The 19,417-nt window shown below is 41.5% G+C and overlaps 1 protein-coding gene across 1 annotated transcript in view; it reads left to right on the top strand.

Annotated features, from left to right (window-relative positions):
* Positions 1–19,417, top strand: part of ALPK1 (alpha kinase 1) — a 98,548-nt gene that overhangs the window by 28,067 nt on the left and 51,064 nt on the right. Inside the window, exon 3 of the mRNA XM_054694558.1 lies at positions 18,596–18,775. Coding sequence (XP_054550533.1) covers positions 18,655–18,775 — 121 coding nt within the window. The 5' untranslated portion in view covers positions 18,596–18,654. The remainder of the gene's footprint in view (positions 1–18,595; positions 18,776–19,417) is intronic.

Below are 19,417 nucleotides of genomic sequence, written 5' to 3'. Positions count from 1 at the left end.
TGGGATTGTGTGTGGGGGCTGCATGGCCAGATTAGTGCAAACAGCAAGCCCACTCCTCTGCTTGTTAGGCCTGGCCTTCCTGACAATTTCCCCGATTGTCGCTTGTGACAAGGCTGTCATTAGGTGATGGCTTCTTTTGGCCATTTTCAGATAAAGATAATTTCCTTAACTTCCATTTTATTTGACAACAAGCAGTTTGGGAGAGAAAGGAAGTGCTTCAGTAGTTTATGGATTAGGGTTTTGTCACTTCAAAGGCATCTTTGATCTAAAAATATGTGCTGTACCAAATTCATTATGTCTTTCCTTAAAGAGCTTTTAAATTTATTGATCTTCCCCTCAATTATTCTCCTTTTACGTCCAGTAATGATGTGTGAGATGGTAGTGTCAGGAAAGGCCTAAGGAGAAGTGTGGGGGAAACGCAGCCAACTGGTCACTTCTGAGGCCGTTACAAGATCGAAACAACAGGTGCTTTTGTTCACTGTCGATCCTCTTCTGATTCCTGTGTGGACAAAGGACCCTCTGCTCTTTATCACTCAACATACGATATTAGCACCAACAGCATAAGAAGGATTTTATTTGGCATTGCAGTGTAGTAAGGACAAAAAAAAAAATCTCCATTTGCATAAACATTGTGCCTGTGCGTGTTTTTATCCTTGCTGTTGAGTCCACTGAGTTTTGAAAACCTCTATGAGAAATGGAAAAAGAGTGAGCCAACTCGCTGTAGACGCATCGTTAGGCTTCCCCTAGAGGCAATCTTCCATGGTGCTGAGGCTCAACTTGCTAAAGTTCTTACTGCGAGATCATTAGAAAATCACATAGAGTAAATCATAAGAGGGTAAGAACCCACGTGTGAAATTTTACTTTCCAGACGCAGCAGTGGGTGCTTTTAACAGTGTCCACTGCTACTTCTTATTGAGAAGGCCCACCCGCCCTTGTTGCCCAACTTTTGTTGTTGTTCTGAACAGTTTTTGTGGAATTAGTGTGTTTTAAACGACATCCAGAACAAAGGGGTAAACAGTTGACAGACACACTGTCACAGTTAGCCACTGTCTTCTGAAACGTCAGGCACAAAAACCTCGATTCAGAACAAGCCCACTTCTGCGGCTGTAAAAGGGGATTAGAACAAATAGTTTAATTTCCCTTTTTGTCCATATGTATTACTTTATTGCGCCTCCAGGCAGACTGTTTTATAATTTAGAAACATCCACAAGCTTTTGATAGTCAGAAAGTTCATTTTGGCAAATGACAATTCAGAATCTTAAAAGGAAATATGTCATTTTAAAGTGTGGCCCGAGGTTCCTGGAAGCCATAAAAAATGCTTCTTTTGAAAAGTCGTTGTTCGGATTTTCCAAGTAGTAGAACATAATGCCTTTCATTTTAAGAAACAATTGCAGGGGTTCAGGATTCTACCCTGGGGCCCTCAAATACCCCTCTCCATAAAGTCAGAATGAAAATGGCCCGCCGAGCAATGTCACGGCATTTTTCATGTGTTGGGTTATTTTTTATCCTTATTAAGAGGTGGATACTATCATTAGCTCCATTATACAGATTGGGAAACTGAGGCACAAAGAAATTAAGTAGCTTATCCATTATCTCATAGCCAGTAAGTGGTAGGACCAGACACAGGGAACTTTGGATCCAAAGCCTGAGTTCTTACTGCGCCAGCTTAGAAGGCAGAGTTCCTGGACCATCTAAATAATCGTCTTCTTATCCCTTCTCATTCTGAAGGAGCAGGTGTTAGTTCTTTGCTCCCTCCCTTCCTGCAAATCCCCATCCTGGGACAGACGGCAAGGCCAGGCTTCTTCTTGCCTAAGTGTATCCAGCTTCCTTCCGTCTGCATGTTCCACGCAGGGGCTGACATGATAGATTCAGGCTGCAGGGTTGAGGGATCCTCTATCACTTCACTAAAGAGCTCTGGTGTCATTTCTCTTGCCTGCGTTTTAACCAGGAATCCTTGGTCGAGGCTTCCTTGTGAAATCAGTCCATGCCACTTTGGAGGAGCAAAGAAGGAGTATTGAGGAGGAGAGAGAGAGAGAGAGAGAGTGTGTGTGTGTGTGTGTGTGTGTGTGTGTGTAGAGGGGGCAACGATCTCCACTTTGTCTTCAAGTTCACCTTCTTTGTGACACACAAATGCACCACACAAATTGGCAGACAGCAACACCATCAGCCTGCCCGGAGGAGACAAAAGTAGACACCCATCTCAAAGAGGTTGCACTGAAATATGATATCAGCTGCAAGAGAGGGCCATCTCCTCCGGTCAAATGAGAAAAATCATATTATCCTCACTGTGGTATACAAATAGCTTGTAAGCCACATTCTCTATTTGAATGATAACAATAAAGTGCTAACCTCACGGGCGAGGCAGGCCTGATCCCATCTCCAAACACAAACACTTCTGCTTGGTTTTGGCTGGGGGCTGTGCTGTGGCCTCCCAACCCCCACCTTTTCTTCCCCCCTGTTAATTGGCTGAGACCACCAGAATTTGGAGGACACAGATGTCACTGATAGTTTTCCTAGGGAGCACATTCATGCCCATCTGTTGCAGCCTAGAAGGCTGTTCTTATATCCACAAGGCCTTCATTTAATTCTTGTCAGAAAGTAATGTAAATCCAGTTTACCTCAGAGGTCGCAGCCGAGATTTATGCCAATGAGCCCCCTGCAATTTACACACACTGTAGTTGTATAGGATGAAAAGAAAGCCTTTCATGTTGGTGCATATTAACAAGAAAGCCTGCCTTCCGAGAGGGGCTTTTTGATTGAGGTTTCTCCTGATTTTAATACAGCCGATGCCAGTTGGTGTACCCAGCTTTAGAAAAAGGGGGAGAAAAATCTAATCTTTAAACTCAAGTTTCTTTTATAAGAGGCGAAAGAGAGAAAACCTAGCAAGTGGCACTGCCACGTCTTTAATTACCTGTTACAAGACAAAACTCTCCACTCTTGGACAAGAGCATGTCAGGAGAGAGTGCTCTGGACTGAAGGGTTGCTGGTTGACATTTACACAGAATTCAGTTGTTGACTATTGTCCTTTCAGTGTAAAAATAGTGGGAATGACCAGCTGAATTAGTCCCTGACTTTTCAGCTGTCTCTGTCTGTGTAGTTAGAGGAATTGTAGAATTTGATCAGCTTTCTTTGAACCAGGCTAGGTGGAAATGGATTCATTAGTAAATCCAAAGAGAGTATATGTGATTCATCGCGTATACTGAAGCAGTTATTTTCCTGGGAAGGACTTCATTTCATCCTACCTAAGTACTGATACATTCTGAATATTCAGGAGGGTGTCACGGGGCTAGAGGCAAATAGTTTTAAAGACATCCCTAGGATCAAAATCTTCCGGAAAATCTGAAAGTGTCCCTTATTATGGACACATAATAAGGCCAATCGCTTGATTTCTGTGACCCTCAACTTTCTCATCTATAAAGTCAGAATGACAAAGTCAAATCACAAAGCTTTGGTCAGAATTACATGGTCCAGCGACTGAAGTTACTGAAAGTATTCAACCAGGGATCCTTTCTTTCCCTCTGGGGGTGTCTGTGACAGCAAACTGGGGGAGAAAGATACTCATTTAGTTCAAAGACTCCTAGCACTCACATTATCGACCTCTTTTTTCATGTTTAAAAATTTCTTAGACGAAGCCAGAGATTTTCTGACTACAGTTTTTGTTTTCAGTTGTTTAACTTTTTAATTCTGTAGAAAGTGGAACAGAGGGTGTTACAGCGTTCTGGTGAAAGCAGGCCCGGCTTCTGCTCATTCAGACCAGCCTCTGATTTTGCAAGACAGAGTTAATAGGGGGCGTGTTTGTCGGGTCTTTATGGACAGTGCTCACTTACCCACGCTAACGGCTTTGAAGTGTTTGGTATGATATTTTTGGATACCTCATTCAATTTTTGCTTTTATTTGGCTTAAGATAATGGTAACACTGGGTTGTGATTTCTAAGCATATATGAATAGGCAGAGGCAGCAGAGTAGCCCAGAAGTTTTATGTGATGGAGATGTAGGTGGCATGGAGCCATAATATAAAAGACAGTGTGTTGTCGGTAGCTCATTAATCAGATACTCCAAATGTGCATAGTCTGGACTTAATTACAGAATTGGATGAAGCCATGGCTTTGCTTTACAGAGTAGTGTTCACATGAGGAAGGCTAAGGCCCAATTTTGTTAGCAGTTTCTACTAGGAACTAGGTAGATTTATATCCTTCTAGGTAGATTGTGGTTTCTCGGAGTTTATCCTTTTTGCTTATAGTCTGAAAAGCAAGTATATTTAAAAATGTCCAAAACTTTTTGGTGAAAACTTGGAAATATTTATAAAAGTAGAAAGAGCAGTATAAGAAGTCAGCTGCATTTTCTTTATCCTTAATATGGAATGATCTTTATAGAGTCAATCTTGATGTATACCTTCACTTTCTCCCCCATAAACCTGCCCCCAGTTATTTTATTTTATTATTTTTTTAAAGATTATTTATACAAGAACTGGGGTACAGGCCAGATGTGCAGGAGAGTGAGAGGATTCACCAGAGACAGAGTGGGGAACAGAACAGGCAGACTGACGGAATACACTGCTGAGGGGAGCAGCGAGTGAGACAGGAGAGGTCTGCCGCGCCATGTGGGAATCTCGATGGCTGGCAGGGATCGAACCGCCACTGCAGAGGCTGCGGACAGCTTTACAGCACTGCGCTCAACCGCCTGCGCCACCAGGGAACCCCCCCCTCCCCACCCCTGGTTATTTTAAAGTAGAGCTCAAACTTTATACAATATCATCTCTAAATGTTTCAGTATTTCGCTCACAAATAAAACCTACTTTTCACTCCACCACCCTTAAAAATCAATATGAATTTCTTGATATTATTTTTGTGACTTGATAATATTCAGAATATGGTCACCCCTCCCTTGTAAAGGAAGTTGATTATTTCACTTTCATGTTATGAACTAGATATTTTGCTTCTAGGACATAGTTGTTTCGTGAAGATTCTTTCATGGTGACATAAATCACTGTGGATTTAGTTGGCTGCTGTGTTTTACTATGTGTGTTTTTCTATATGTGGTAATTACTTCATTATCTGGAATGAGAACTCATCATCTTATTGAAAAAAAATCACATGCTAATTCTACTCCTCCTCTACCTTCATTGATTTGTTTGAATTAGTATTTTCTGACATATTAGCTTCAGATGAAATTATATGTACAAGATCACAATATAAGATGACTGGAAATGACATTACTCTGGAATCATGCTACTGACCACTCTTTTGGGTCTTTGGGGAGATGAAATGTTTTTTGTTTTGTTTTGTTTTGTTTTTGGTAAATGTATACCATTTTCCCATTTTCGTTTTGGGGCCAAATACTCATGTAAAGAAAAAGAGAGGATTGCAATCATAGCCAAAGTGGAAAGAAAAAAAAACACCACCACAGTTCAGAGCTCAGTTTGTAGAGTTACTATCACAAAAAAGAACATTTCACTTCAAAGTAATTAAAATGTTTATATCATAATGGGGAAATCTGCTATGGTCATAAATTATGACTCCACTTTTCAGTTGACAGTATTGGGGCCTCCTGCAGGGAGATGTGTTTGCTCCCTGTCAGGATTAATCTATAAATGCAATCACCACTTAGCACTTATCAGTTTTTCTCTTCCCCTTCATTGATCCCTCTGGGATTATGGTGCAGCTCTAATAAAGTCAAAATTAGGATACTTTTTTCCCCAGGAAAAATACAGCAATTGTTATGTCAGGACTTTGAAATTTAAGAATCAAGTGCAAGAATCATCTCTCTACATAGTTGGAGCATGCATGTCTGTCATGGACTTAACCATATACCAATATTACACTACCTGTTTTTCTACGTGTTTTTGGTTTCTTTCCCACTAAAGCTATAACACAAGTGGTCTCATTAAAACCACAGTGGGTTGGATATTTTAAAAGTTTGTGTCCAGCTTCTGCAGACGGCCCCAATGAGCTGCTGTCTGGCTTGAGACAAAACATTGAGCTGCTGACTTTTCTCTTAAAAGGGGACCATATTACCTTTCTCATTGTATCTTATAAAAGTAGGATGAGCAGCACATTCTTTCTGTTTCAGTATCTAGCACAAATGCCTCACTACTGTAATAGCAGGAAGGAGAGATGACTTCTCCTGTGTGTCTGAGCTGAAGTAAACTCACCATGCAGGTCAGAATGTGGCTTTGGAACTTTTCACAAGATGAATTATGTGCTTCTTTTACTTCCCCAAGGAGATTGTCCCTGAGGGTTGGAAATATTTATTCTCTGACTTGATAACCTTGAACAGTATCAAGTGCAATGAGTACTCAATACATGTCTAACTACCATTCATACAGTCCATATTATTTTCCTTTTTAAACATCCAACTTAGCTATGAAAACCAAGCATTAAGGACCCAAACAATCCTTTCCCCACCCCCGCTAGTAATAATATGAAGCTAACGTGTTTCACTTGCCTGTTTGGATTTACTCATTTAAACTTTTTTTCTGTATCACTGTTCGCTCTATACTGGCAAATATTCCTTCATTAGCTAAAAGCAAAGAATAGACATAAACTAAGTCCCAGCTCTCCACACTCCTTATTAGAGAAAAGAGAAAATGGCAGTTTTTCCGCTTGAGGAGATACCAAAGAAAGTGAGCAGAGTGGCTTAAAAAACAATCAAGTTATCCCCAAATCAGGTGATGGATGCTGTGAGCACATTTGCTCCAAGACTGAGCAGTATTTCACCAGTAACAGACCTCTTAAGAAAGTATAGAATCCTGAAATTCTAAACTGTGCTCATTTTCCACGTCATCCTGCTGCACTGGGGGCCTTGAGACTGAAGTCAGAGAGAGAGCAGAAGTAGCCTGGCTCTCTCATGGAGCCTTCTCGGCTCAGGGGCCTTGTTAAGAATTTGTGCATTTACACACTGTGGGGTGTTTCCCAGCCACGTCAAGAGGTAAATCAACAAAAAACTAAATGGATTCCCTTTGCTTCATAGACACTTTGCCTCTCCTTCAGATCAGGCAGGGTGTGTGAGCCTGTTGTCGACTCTGTGCCCTACACGGTCCTCTGAAGGAGTTCAGTGTGTGCATATTTGTCTATGGAAGGAGGATTTTGCCTTTGGGCCCTCAAAGCATGAGTCTGTCTGCATGGTCTGCATCACAGTTCTCACCCCTCAAGGAAATCCAGGTCCATACTCATCCCCAGGCCAGCAGGAGGCTCCCTGCCAAGACCATCGGTGGATGGTGACACCCACACGCTGTGAATCACCCAAGCACACGCTGGATGTTTATTATGTCTGCCCAGAGCCAGGCCTGCCAATCCCAGTCCACAGGCCCAGCCCTGGGGCACCTTTGACATTTTAAGTATAAAATAAATAAAGAACTTTGTGCGTGTGTTGGGGCAAAGAAGATGCGGGGCTGCAGGGTTTCTGTCTGACTCAGGGACTGTCTTCCCCTTACCCACTTCTGGGCTGCCTTTTCTGTTCCTTCAGACACAGAAGCAGCAAATGCTGGAGGCAAACAGCTGATTCAACTGAATTGCCTGGGATTTAAGGTTTTTGTTTTGTTTTTGCTTTTTAAGCAAATACAACTCTCATCTTTCTGCCTAAAAATGACAAACAGGTTGTAATCTTTCCGTTTTTTAAGTTTCTACCATTAATTGAAGGTAGATCTGGAAAATGATTTAGGGGATAATCCCATCGTTACTTGGTGTTAGACTGGGAAGAATATCAACAACCAAGAAGAAAACCAAATCCAAATAAGGAAAACTAAGGATTTGGGTGGCCCTTTGAAGCATGAAATATTATTTCCTGACATTTTTGCTGGTGATAACTGATATCTGTAGGGCAGTTATTACAGGCTAAGCAATGCTCTGCGTTTTACGTATTTTGACTCAACTGATCCTTATAAAACTGTGAGGCTGGTCCTACTGTTAGCTCCTTTCTTACGGAGGAGGGAGCTGAGACAAAGTTTAGGTGCTCAGCTGGCAAGTTGCAGAACTGAAATCAAATCCAAGATCACTGCCTGCAGAGTTCTGTGCTTAGCTGTGAATGACTTAGAGAAACAGCAAGCTTTTATTTTAATATCTTCCTTTCTTCTTCTGCTCCTATAATTTCAGACCCCCTCTGACCCCCTTCTCCAAAATGGACTGCTCCTAACTTCAAAATCTCTCCTGGGTGTGAGGATCATAAATGCAGATTTGAAAGTATTTGATTGCAGACTAACCCTCATTCCCAATTTGCTCGCCTCATCAAACGTAAATAACGCCTCACAGCCCTGGCAGTTTTAGGGTGATGACTGCTTCATACCTTTTCCACACACGCCACCCCATCCCCTGCGCTTCTCCTCCTGCCCCGCCCCTGCTGACACCCAGCAGCCGCGCCATTCCATAGTGTGGACAGATTCCAGTTGCCTCATCCACCACAGCACAGGTTAGTCAAGGTGACTCCATTTTACCTCTTAAAGAAATTTCTCTTTAAAAAGAGAGCTATTTTTCTTCTGGGCATATTATACTCGCTGTGTTTTCCTCCAGAATTTTGGTGCCGATTTGATGGGAAGCAAAGGACTCTTGAATTCTTAGTCTGATTTCTGTTTGGGGTTTGGGCAAATTACTTAATCTCCTTCTGACACCCACATCCCAACCCCTCCAAGTCTGCATGACTCAGTTCTTTACCCAGCGTTTGGGTGGCCAAGTCTGCCTTCCAGGAGATACACCTTGAATGACGACCCTTCAAAATTTGTCAAATATTTTTTGTTTTAGAATAAATGCCCAATAGAGGTATGGCTAGATCATACAGAATTTCAATTTTTATTTTCTTAAGAAATCGCCATGACGTTTTCCAAAGAGGATGAAAATGAGAGATAGGAATCAAAAGGTTTTACTCCTCTGTGGACCATAAATAACAACATAAAAATTACACAGGCAAAGTACAGCGGGAATAAAATCTTCAACTTTGTGAAAGAAGTCAGTGGATCTCAGAGGGAATGGAGTAGGGACGGAGGTAGTTGGCGTGGGTATTGGCACCGATGGCTTGCTGGAGGGTGAATAGAATATGTGCACACAGAAGAGCAAAAATGCACAAGGTCAAAATATATGTATTTTGTCCTGCTCTTTGAATCCTTTCCAGTATCATGGAAGCTCTGCATTTGGGGGCACATGGCGTAAGAATATATAGTACTCTTTTCTCATGTGAGGTGCACAAACACAAAGAAAACTTGTCTGGGAGTCTCCGAAGTACAGGATCCTTGAGTGGAACCAGATGGCAGGATGGACTCACCTTGACCTGAAATGTTGCTCTTTGCGCCATGCGGGCGGAGCTGATGGTTGGTGTCACAGTGGCTGATGGAGTGGGTAACTGTAGCCCGAGCCTCTGAGAGCTGCCCTGGCTCCTTGGCCTCCTTTTCCTTGTCTCTCTTCCTGAGCAGCAAGTAGCTATTCATGACCCGGAACACTCTCGTTGCACTTTCCTGAGCAGTCAGGTTTGATAAACGGATTCAGCTGCCAAGAACGGAGAGGAACAGGGCATGAAGGCAAGAGGCAGAGGAAGGGACAGTCTCCCATTTTAACAAGGCTGGGCATTTCAACATAAAGAGACGTGAACAACAGCAACACCAACAACAAAAACCCCTTCATTTTTACTATAGAATTGCCTAAAATCCACTTTGCATTTTATAAAAATCACAACATATTCCTTCACTGACTCTGTAAATGGAATGTCAAGATAAATTTCCTGGCAATCTAGTGTCTCCTGAATTAATGGCTCAGACTTTGCTTCTCATCAGTGATTGAATAGCCCACACTAATTCATGGATTCCCAGCACACGTTGAGAATCTCCTCCTTGAAGTTTCTGCTCATTCCCCAGCTCGCTTACTTTTTCTACCTTTCTTTTTTTATATATAGAGATTTTTTTTTAAGATTTATTTATTCATGCATACAAGCACTGGGGTACAGGCCAGAGATGTGGGAGGGTAAGAGGATTCACCAGAGACAGAGCGGGGAACAGAACAGGCAGACTGACGAAATACACTGCTGAGGGGAGCAGCAGGTGAGACAGGAGAGGTCTGCCGCGCCATGTGGGTATCTCGCCCACCGGCCAGGATCGAACTTGCGCTTCAGAGGCTGCGGACAGCTTCACAGCTCTGTGCTCAACTGCCTGTGCCACCAAGGAGGTCCACTTTTTCTACCTTTCTCTCAAGCTATTCCAAATCCTACCCTTTCAAGAAATCCCTGTGCAAGGTCCCTTTCCTGCTCAAAAGGCTGTAGCTTTTACTGTCTGACAATGGAATCACTGCCTCCAACCCTAAGGACTGAAACTAGTGTTTATTGTCTATGCAATGATTTCAGCTGGGGTTTCCATTTTATTCTTTTTCACGTTTTCAGTGAATGTTGAATAGATGTTGTAAAATTATAAAAAGGAGAATAATATACATGCAGCGTAATTAACATTCCTAGGTTTAAAAAAAATGAGTAAAAGAATGTACTACTTTCTTATTTCCGTATACCTCCTGCCCCTACCTTCACTCTTCCCTCAAATCCACTTTTCTGAATTTTTGATTTATCATTCCCTTACGTTGTTCTGTCATTTTACCCTATACATTTATATTCTGTTATTACATTCTGTAATGAAATATTGTTTGACTATAAAAGGTGAGTTTGATGCATGTATTCATCTGTGACTTGTTTTTTGTTTTTCTAAGAGGCATCCATCTTATTATATGTAGCTGTAATTCATTTGTTTGCTCCTGCTACTCCTATGGATATAGTTTGCTTTTCTAACCCACTTTCCCAATGATGGACAGGTAGATTGTTTCCTTCTGTTTCCTGTTACAAACTGTGTCTCTGTAAACATTCTTATACATAGTCCCTAGAGATAGGTCTAAGAGCTGCCCTAAACCACGGTGTGTACTTAAGAGTAGGCACCGTGGGCCTCCCTGGTGGCGCAAGGGGTTAAGTGTCAGCACTATGAAGTTAGCAATCTGCAGCCTCTGTAGCAGGAGTTCAATCCCTGCCCAGGGAGCTGCCCACATGGTGCAGAAGACCTCTCTTGTCTTGCCCGCTGCTCCCTTCAGCAGTGTATTTCAGTCAAATCTGCCTGTTCTGCTCCCCACTCTGTTTCTGGTGAATCCTCTCACCCCCCATACCTCTGGCCTACACCACAGCTCTTGTATGCATAAATAAATACATCTTTAAAAAAAAAAAAGAGTGGTTCCAACAGTGGAGGATGGACGTGAACAAGACTGACTGTTGTCTGTTTTTATTGATCTTTGTATTGAATGTTTCTTTTATTATTTCATTAATTTCCGCACTTACGTTTCTTTACTTTTTTCTACTTTCTTTTAGCTTATTGTTCTGTTCCTTTTCTTATGTTGGGTATATGGCCTTAACTCATTGGTTTTCCATCGTTCTTTATTTCTATTATAAGTATTTAGGCTATACATTTCCTTCTACATTCCATTTTTAATTCCACACATTTTGATATATAGTGTTTATCACTCCATTACTCTATTTTCTTATAATGATTGCTTCTTTTTTCATAATGATTGTTTCTTTGACCTGTCAACTATTTGAAAGTGTATTTCTTAATTTCCATGTAGATTTGTACAGTGTTTATATTTAGACACTAACTTATCACTTTGGTTGCTTATCATTTTTCCTCTCAGACCATTCATGATCTCTTTCTTTTTTTTTTTTTAAAGATTTTTATATATTTATGCATACAAGAACTGGGGCACAGACCAGATGTGTGGGAGGATGAGAGGATTCACCAAGACAGAGCGGGGAACAGAACAGGCAGACTGATGAAATACACTGCTGGGGGGAGCAGCGGGCGAGACAGGAGAGGTCTGCCGTGCCATGTGGGTATCTTGCCAGCCGGCCGGGATCGAACCTGGGCTGCAGAGGCTATGGATAGCTTCACAGCGCTGCACTCAACCACCTGCGCCACCAGGGAGGCCCTCTTTCTATTTTTCTAAAGATCATGCATTAGAGATGTGTTTAGTCAGTAACTGTTGGTGTTTATTTTTAAATGTTTTCGTTTTGCAGTCTGCCCCATCATATTAACAATATCCTTTCACTGTCTTCTAATTTCTATTGTGATGTTTAGTATCAATCCTTTGTTGTTTCTCTGAAGATCTTCTCTCTGATTACTGTAAAGATCTTCTCTATGTCTTTGGTATTCCCTGGCTTCAGTATGATATTTCAAGGTATGGATATTTATTTATGCATTTGTTTATCTATTTGTTCATTCTACTAGATGATTTTGGGTCTTTTGATAATTGTCTTTCTCCTGTTCAAAAATTCATTAACCCTCCAAACTTTTCTTCTGCTTTATCCTCCTTTTCACATTTAGGTTTCTGATGAGATGATTTTTTTTCAATCAGTTCTCCCTGTTTCTTAACCTTTCTTTTGTGTTTTCCATTCCTTTCTCCTTTTTTGTTGCATTCTAAGTGATATGTTTTGTTTTATCATTGGGTTGAAAAATTCTTTAGGCAGAGCTAATGTTTTAACAAATCCGATTCCTTGAATTACAATTTTTCAATCATTTTATTTTTCATCCCTAGAAGTTCAATTTGATTATTTTTTTAATCTCTTTATTTTTTGTATAAAAAAAATATTTATTTATACAAGCACTGGAGTATAGGCAGAGGCACGGGAAGGTGAGAGAATTCACCAGAGACAGAGCAGGAAACAGAACAGGCAGAAGGACCAAAGTACACTGCTGAGGGGAGCAGCGGGCGAGACAGGAGAGGTCTGCCATGCCATGTGGGTTGCTCTGTGGCCAGTGGGGATCAAACCAGCACTGCAGAGGCTGCGGACACTTCACAGTGCTGCACTCAACCACCTGCGCCACCAGGGAGGCCCTAACCTAGGATTATTTTTAAAATAACTTACTGTAAAGCATCAGCTAGAGATTTTGTGGGACCTTCTGACTCCAAAATTATCAAGGGAAGGATTATCTTTGTCTCCCATGAAGCAGCTAACTATGTTTTACCATGAACAGTTTTCCTGGGAGGTGAGGGGAGACAATGAAGATGTATTTTCAGTTCACTGAAAGTGCAATTTTTTAGGACCTCTATTTTTTGCATAGAGTTAGTCTTCCTTTATACATTTCACTTGGGCAGCTGTTTGGTCTTGTTTCCTCTCCTCCTACACTTACAGATACTAAAAATCAAAATTCAAATTCACAGTATTTGGCAAATGCACTCATGACCAAGGCTAACTTCTGTGTTGCAATTAATTTTCTGGGTTCCAGTTTTGGTTTCTGTCTTCTAAATAGTTCTTACTTTGCTGCCATTTCATTGACACAGTTTGGAGGTTTACACGTGCTTTTCCAGCATGTTCAGTAGTTTTCAGCAGGAGTGTCAGTCAACTTATATGGCCTTCCATACTGTTGGAAAATGACTTAGAAATTGACTTTTAAGATGTTTTAAAATGCTAACAGCTGTCACCAAAAAATATCAACCCAGTTACAGCACGTGTTTTACCCTCCAGTCAGATTTCCCTTTCTCCTTTTATTTCCCCACTTCTTGTTCTAGTCAGTAGAAGAGGCAATTTGGTCACAGTTTGTGTGTGTGTTTGCTCAGGGAGGGTGGAAAAGCTGCACTGTTATGGCTGCTGCCTAAATGGTATATTCTGTAATAGAGATGACAAAACATTCTCAATTACATGAAAAAATATTTTTAGTATAATTATTCATGTACATATGAAATAAATAAGCTCTGTGGTTTGCTATGAAGCAAACCAACCATTGAGTGATTTCCAACAAAGATAACTTAAATTGAGCTTTTGGAATATCAAGTGTACTATGCTTACAGAGTTAGTTTTTTGTGTATTTTTTTCTTAATTTTCTAATCATTTTGTAAATTCATTGGCACCGGAGGCCATCTCTTATACTTCTTTATATTTTCCTTCATTGTCTAGGAATCCTAACTAGTTGGTAGAGAAATTATAACAGTGGAAGTCAGTAGACCATGGAATACCTTTGGAGCTCACCCCTAATGGAGGTATTAATTGCTCAGTGAAAAAGACTCAAACATAAATGCCAAGGGCCTCCCTGGTGGCCCAGGCAGTTGAGCTCCACATTGTGAAGCTGTCCGCAGCCTCTGTGGCACGGGTTCGATCCTGGCCAGCCAGCGAGATCCCACATGGCGCGGCAGACCTCTCCTGTCTGGCCCACTGCTCCCCTCAGCAGTGTATTTCATCAGTCTGCCTGATCTGCTCCCCGTTCTGTCTCTGGTGGATCCTCTCACCCTCCCGCGCATCTGGCCCATACCCCAGTTCTTGTATAAATAAATAAAATCTTTTTTAAAAAAAACATAAATGCCGAAAGAAATGGGACTGTGAATAATCCACTGACTTGCTTATTTTTAATAATTATAATCACTAAGGGATGCTAACTCATCTAGCCACTCAACTATATTCTAAGTCACCCATAGATGTAAAGCATGTATATGATGAAATCAAACACAAACACAAAATGTATGCACACATGACCACTTAAGAGTGTATATATATATTGCCTGGTTCTAACTTTGTCTAGAATAACGAGATTATTCTAGAGTTATCTGTATGTTTGATTGCTTTTTCTGGACTCTTTATATTTGGTTTTTAAGGAAAAAATGTATGGCAGACATTAAAGGAGAAAATTGATCTGTAGATTACAAAGATAAGGGAATGTTCCCATTATTCAATTTTAGAAATAATGTACAGTTTACAGAATGCCGTAGTTCTGGGAACAAGAATTAATATGCTTTGAAATTGAAAATGATTTCTTTATAAATGACGTTGACTAGAATTTCCAGCGGGCCTGTTGCCTGAAGGAAGATTTCCCGGCTTCAGCTTCTGTGATACCCAACAATGAACCATACAAGTCTGGACAGATGGTTGGATTCCAAAGTGTTTCTCATGTTACAGTATTTTCTTCCTATTGTCTCTCCTGAAATCTATAGGGGACAAAAGCAAAGACTATAACTTTCAAAAAATATAAAGAATCTCCTCAATATGTTTTAGGGAGTCACAAGCACTGAACATTAATTACTTTGAAAACCTCGTCCTCCTTTTTAAAAAATATTTTCTTGCTTAAAATTGGATTTCTTATTTGGGGTGGTATGGTTTGCCATCTTTACTGTCTTTATTGCTAGAAATACAAAACAGAAGATGTATTTATATCTTTTCTTAGAAAATCTCTTTTGCTTCCTTTTCTCAGCATATAGTAATAGTCTATGTAGCTTTGGCCTATGGCAAGAGAGGAACATGGGACTAATTCTCAAAGCCATTCATATCCATCCAAAACTAGTGAGTAAAGACTACTTTTATTCCCTAAACATCCCTCTAATCTGTCCAATTCCTTATTTCTCTAATGTTGTGTCTCAGGTCCAAAGTCCTGATGCCTCTCACCTGGATTTCTACAATAAGGACTCAACTGATCTGTCTATCCATATTCACCGTCCTCCTCATTGACCCCAAGAGACACAACAGCCAGAACAGAAAGATCCTTCCATAATGGAAATCTGGTCCTGTAGCTACTGCTACCAGTCCATTCCTGTGACTCAGGATAAAAACAAAATCCCTTACCTGGCACACTTGGGCACCAGCTCTGCTTCTTGCTGTAAGCTCACCTTAGGTCACCTCGCTCTTTAAAAAAAAAAATTCACTTACTCACGCATAGAAGAACTGGGGTACAGGCCAGATGTGCAGGAGGGTGAGAGGATTCACCAGAGACAGAGCGGGAAACAGAACAGGCAGACTGACGAAATATACTGCTGAGGGGAGTAGCGGGCGAGACAGGAGAGGTCTGCCACGCCATGTGGGTATCTCTCCAGCCAGCCAGGAATGAACCTGCACGGTAGAGGCTGTGGGCAGCTCCACAGTGCTGTGCTCAACTGCCTGCGCCACCTGGGAGGCCTCACCTTGCTCTTGTTATCTCTTCTTCGGTGAACCTGGCCTTCTTCCATCCTTCAACAATTCCTTCTACATTAGTGCCATTCCCCACCATTTTAACTTCTTAAGCCCTGATCCTCTCTCTGAGCTGGATTCAGGCATCACATGGTCAGGGAAACCCCCCTGACCTGCTCTAATGTTACCCAAACAATTAGGCCCTCATGGACCAACATAGTTTATCTCCCTTTCTCGACACTTGGACAAAAGGAAGAGATTTATGATCCTGTGTTTAAGGAATTGGGATTTCAAGGGAGGAAACAAAAGCAAAGAGGTGTATTTATTTTGTAATCAACCTTGAAGATTCAAGCCAGCATTTCTAAAGCACAGGGAGAAATACACGTACAACATTATACTCCAGTGTTCTCCAAAAAAGCAGCATCCTTTTAGTAATAAGTATCAGATATTCTTGGGCAAGCGACTATCTGGTCGATCTAGATGCTGGATATAATTTAAAGCCTGGAAGGTTCTTAACAGTTTTTCCCACAAATCCCTTCAAAGTATGGATGAGAAAAGTGTATCTCAGAAGATTAACAGTTTATGAGACAGAATGAGGAGGACCCACTCAAGAAATATCGCTGGAGCATTATTATATGAAGTAGTTTTTCTGTTTCTTGGTTCTCTTTTCATTACTACCTGTGTTCTCTGCTTGAAACATTTACAGAGACAGAGTAAAATTAAATTTGTTCATATTTGCCAGTATAAAGGCAGGCTAATTTCTACCTTAGGTGGATGATACCACACCAATGAACACTCCTGTAAGTCTTTAGTCAAAGGTTTGGTGTGCTGTTGAAATTACGTTATGGTGCAGGCTTATTGCTTTATGAATGAATTCTTCATGTTCTCTTCCTGGACTTTTCTTTCTATATGAAGTCATTAAAAAAGGATCCTAGGAAGGAGAACCCAAAAGGGAGCGTCCTACTCACATAGAGTTCATACCAGCAAATTGTTCTTAATCTTTTCAATCTTCAAGTTAAGCTCCGGTGGTAGACCCCCACCTCCCTTTTTCAGGGAATAGTGCGGGTGAGCTATCATTGCAACAGGATCTCCCATGCAGCTCTCTGACCAACCCTTCTGCTTGGTTCTTTTCATACAATTGCCAAATCATCCATATGATAGATCTAGAACAGTGAGTTACCTATGGCGAGGATTTGGTGAGCTTGTACCTCAAAACACTGGTTTATGAACACTTGAGCCAAAAGGGACATTGACAAGCACTTTATCCACAACCCAATCCATCCAGGAATGCTTTTTAAAACATCTTAAACAGAGAGATTAAATGTACATGTAAGCTTAAACGCTCCTACTGACTTATTCCTCAAGGCCTCATCTATGTGAAGGCCCCTGCAAATAACCAAGAGTTTGTATTCAACAACTCTGCTTGTGTTCTTCACAAATACATGATGATTTTTATGAAACAAATCTGTAGCATCCTAAAACTTTGGTTGGCAGTTCTGTGTAAAATGTGTGTGTGTGTATGTGTTTGTAAGCGTGTTTTAAAACCCGAAGCATGTGGAATATTACAGCCAGGTTAGAATGAAAAATACAAAGTTTGGGTACAAAGTCTGCTCATCCTTCATTTTCCCATGCTTGTGAAATCATAAAATAGGGGAGAAATGGTTTGCTGCTATTTCAAATTCAAAACCAATTTCTTGCAGTGAGGCCTTTGGGTGGTGGAGGGCATTTTTTATTATTTGCAATCATCACTTCTTTGCATGGATAGGGAGGAGGCGGATTAGCACCATCCATATTTATTTTATTTTATTCCCTTTCAGATTTCTCTTGCTTTGAGAGCCCTTCAAGGGTGTCTAAAGCAGACAGCAGCTTCTCTCTCCTGGCAAACTCAGAAAGAATTTCTGTGCTTGTCTATTCACTAAGAAGCAAAAAAAGATGTATTATACAAGTAACTTTTGGATATTTTTTTGCCAGGTATTTTTGTGTTCTCAATAAGTCATTTTGTTGTTGAAATCCCCTGAATAGCAGGTGACGGTTTACTGATATTCACATAGGAAATATCTCAGGGGCATGTATGTTCATGGTAAAATAAGTAAACCATACACCCATATGATAGATCTAGAAACTGGATTTCTGGGATATCATTTCTCTATTTTGTTTAACAGTGTGCCTGGCTGTGAAGTGCTTTAAATTTGGCATCTGTCATTGCCTAGCTTGGCCCAAATTATATGATGCTAAATGCCGTGGAGAATTCGACATGGGGACAATCAGCGTGGGCGATGAGAGCAGTGCAGAGTGCCAGTGCTTGTGTCTAAATATCAGAACTGTTGGCCAGATGCTTCCTGGAGAGCCAGAGAACTCAGCAGCAAGTGTGGGACCCAGAGGCACCAGTGGGACGTGTGTGGGAGACATAAATCACAGGGTATATTCATTTCCCTTGACTCCCTGTGAGCCCATAGGCCCCACCATGGAGAAGCAAGGTCTCCCGTGCACTCTGCTGCCTTTGAGAAGCTGCTCATCCCAACCCGGCCTGCAGTCACTTCACATAATCCCCTAATCAAGTCCTCGGGGGCTGCCATGTATTTTCATGCTTTCGCCCTATTATCCCTCCCTGTTTGAGACTCACGGATAATTGATGATGCTTCAGTTAATCATCTTTTCCCTTCTTTGTTCACCAGGTACCTCAAGCTTTGAAGGGGTCCTTTTATTGAGAATCGATGTCTTCTTCTAGGTAATTGATCACCGTACACCCAGGGACACCCAGCTCATCGTGCAGAGAGGGTAATCATCATGAATAATCAAAAGGCTGTGGCCGCACGGCTGCAGGAGTGCAAGCGGGTGCTGGACCAGCTCTTGTTGGAGGCGTCAGCTGTGTCAGAAGAGGACGAAAGCCAGGACCAGCGGTGCAGAGGTGAGGTCCTGGCGGAGGCGCCGGGGTGTAGGGGACCCAGCAGGCTCGCCCTCCTCTCCCCTGCCCGGACGACACGTTCCCATCTCTGCCCTATTTTTCTTCTCTTGGCAGATGACCACCGAGAGATGAGTGGATTTCTAGGGCATGAATGGGACACGGGCTGCGGGTGGATGGGCCGGGGAGGAAGCCCACTTTGTTGTAGTGAATTGCTGTCAGTTCTAATTTTAGGCTTCAGTAAACATGAGGCTACAAGAAACAAGTTTAGTTCAAGAAGAACAAAGGGTCCAAGTGGGCTGGTGCACGTAAATTTCAATTAATAAAAAATTGAAGCAACTTCTGAATGGTCGCACATACTTTTTTTCATCCTAGGCTTTTGTGCCCACCAGGCACATAGACATCCACGCTTTCTGCAAACACGTCATCTCGTCAGCCCCCACTCCCTTTTTTTGATCATCAATACAATTCTTCTGCCAAATTCACATGTCGTTTGTAAAATAAATCCACTCCTACTGATAAATGCTTCTTGCATCATTAGGAGGCAACATCATTAGGAGAACGTGGTTTCTGCTCATTTTCTAGACTCATTTGTGGTGGTTTCAATCACGAGGTCTAGAAACTGAAAGCTGTAGCTACCTTTGGAGA

This window comes from Talpa occidentalis, unplaced genomic scaffold (assembly GCF_014898055.3).
Source record: "Talpa occidentalis isolate TD23 unplaced genomic scaffold, MPIMG_talOcc4v2.1 talOcc4.13, whole genome shotgun sequence".
Classification (NCBI taxonomy): domain Eukaryota; kingdom Metazoa; phylum Chordata; class Mammalia; order Eulipotyphla; family Talpidae; genus Talpa; species Talpa occidentalis.
The sequence above is the reverse complement of the archived record's forward strand: the minus strand, read 5'-3'. Positions and strand labels throughout refer to the sequence as shown.